The sequence below is a fragment of the Camelina sativa genome, chromosome 15, assembly GCF_000633955.1.
Source record: "Camelina sativa cultivar DH55 chromosome 15, Cs, whole genome shotgun sequence".
Classification (NCBI taxonomy): Eukaryota; Viridiplantae; Streptophyta; class Magnoliopsida; order Brassicales; family Brassicaceae; genus Camelina; species Camelina sativa.
Window position 1 is genome coordinate 20880874 of NC_025699.1, and position 1916 is coordinate 20882789.

At 42.8% G+C, this 1916-nt stretch overlaps 2 protein-coding genes across 3 annotated transcripts in view; both read right to left on the minus strand.

Moving 5' to 3' along the window:
- The window catches only part of LOC104747268 (pentatricopeptide repeat-containing protein At2g13420, mitochondrial-like), a 2642-nt gene extending 1501 nt beyond the window's left edge, over nt 1–1141 (minus strand). The window contains exon 1 of one of the 2 annotated variants that reach the window (XM_010468877.2): nt 303–1141. In XM_010468877.2, the coding sequence (XP_010467179.1) occupies nt 303–1115 (813 nt within the window). In that variant the 5' untranslated portion in view covers nt 1116–1141. Of the gene's footprint in view, nt 1–7 lie in introns of both variants that reach the window. The other variant, XM_019236943.1, reaches the window with a different exon arrangement.
- LOC104748646 (tRNA uridine 5-carboxymethylaminomethyl modification enzyme MnmG-like) overlaps nt 1451–1916 on the minus strand; it is a 6603-nt gene continuing 6137 nt past the window's right edge. The window contains exon 12 of the mRNA XM_019236776.1: nt 1451–1843. Coding sequence (XP_019092321.1) covers nt 1640–1843 — 204 coding nt within the window. The 3' untranslated portion in view covers nt 1451–1639. The remainder of the gene's footprint in view (nt 1844–1916) is intronic.

A 1916-nucleotide genomic window follows, 5' to 3' on the forward strand; every position in this document is an offset into this window, starting at 1 on the left:
TTAGCATCTTTCCTCCCTTTGTATTCTTTGAAAAAACAATTGTATGTCGCAGAAGACGGGCTTATCCCAGTTTCCACCATTGTTTCAAGCAACTCTTCCGCTTCCTCCAATCTCCCACAAGAACAGAGACATTTAACAACCGAAGTGTATGTTTCAATCGTCGGACTGATCCCTTTCGCCTTCATCAGCTTCAACTTATCCAACGTCAGCTCAGACTTATGAGCTCGGCTATACATATGAAGCACGATGGAAAAACTCGTAACATCAGGCTCAATCCCTCTCTGACGCATTTCATCGAACACCTTCTCTGCATTCCTCACATTCCTCTCGAACCTTTCTTCCGGATGCAAACTCGCCGTCCGACAAATCCCATTGAGCAAAACATTATACGTGACAACGTTCGGTTCAATCCCAGACTCAATCATCTCCGCTAAAAACTTCTCCGCCATATCAATCCTCCTAAGCTTACACCAACCAGCAATCAAAATCGTATAAATCTTCTCATCACACCCAAACTCTTCTTTCCTTTCATTAAAAACCCCAACAGCCATCTTCGTGTAACCGTACTTACAAAGCGTATCGAGAAGAAACCCGAACTCGACAACACCGAAACGACGGTTCTCGAGGAAACAAGGCGCATCGTCGAAAGCACGAACCGCTTGACGCGTAAGCCCCGCGGCGATTAACCGTTTGGTTAGGATTAGAAACGTCTCAGGAGAGGTTTGATCCATCTCCACGATGAGTTGTCGAACGACGTCGAATTGACGAACGCGTCCAAGGATATCGATGATGAGATTGAAGGAGGTTGGCGTTGGTGTTGAAGGACAAGGTAAGGAGCGTAGATACTGGAAGAAGGAGAGGGCGATTTTGGAATTGTGACGGAGACGGAGGAGGGTTTGGTGGATTAGGTCGGGAGAGAGTGAGATGCCGTTGAGCTGTAGAGATGATTCCATGAAGTGGAATGGGTTGTGATTTGTTATAAGCATTTGGGAGATTAATTCGGCGTCGGAGGAGGGTTCGAGTTTTGGGAGATTGAGAGTGAAACCGTCGGAGGAGAGGGTGGAGATACGGCGGCGAAGTTGAAACGCCGGTGATATTTGCTTCAGCAGCATCATTTTGGCGACTGTGTTAACAAAAAATTTGCAGATTATGCCATGTGGGAGATTTTTTCCAAGTTGGGTCGGGTATTTTTAAGATTATGGATTCGGGTCGGGTTTATCGAGCTGGGCTGAACCCTCCAGTGCTTGGCCCATTTAACCCCAAAATGATTCGATCGAAGGTGAAGAAGGGTTGTGTGTAGGCTAGAGATGGGAAACAAAAAATTAGAAAAAAGTACTGAAGTAATGAAAGAGTTCAAATTTAAAATTTAATTCATCATCTTCCATTAACAATTTTCATACAAGATCGTCCTCTTTAATCTTTTTTTCGTGCCCTTTATTTTATAAGTACGTTGATGATAATGATGAGGAGTTTGAACCGTATAAGCAGAAAGAATCATACAAAAAAAATCAGCCATGAGGTTACACAAAAGTAAAAAAAGTAAATCTTTCTTGGCCATTCGAGAGAATGGCGGTAGATCAAAATCATTATCAAGGTTGTACAATCTTGGAGAGTTGTTGATGCTAACCTGTACAACTTCTTAATCAGTATTAACCATATGCTCTCTATCTTCTACCCATTGTGGACTCGATTCTGCCAAGGCATGCTCTAGTATTTTTCCTCTCTTTACCTCTTGAGTTCTCCTTCGGTTTGATTCTAGTGTTATGAGCAAAGCTGTTATGTCAGCAGGACTGACTCCGCCTACTCTACTTGCCTGCCCGATTGTCTCTGGTCTCACCTGAATTTATAATCGTTCACATCATAAGAAGATAAGCTATATATAAACCACACTCATTCTACTAAAAAAACTACTTTAA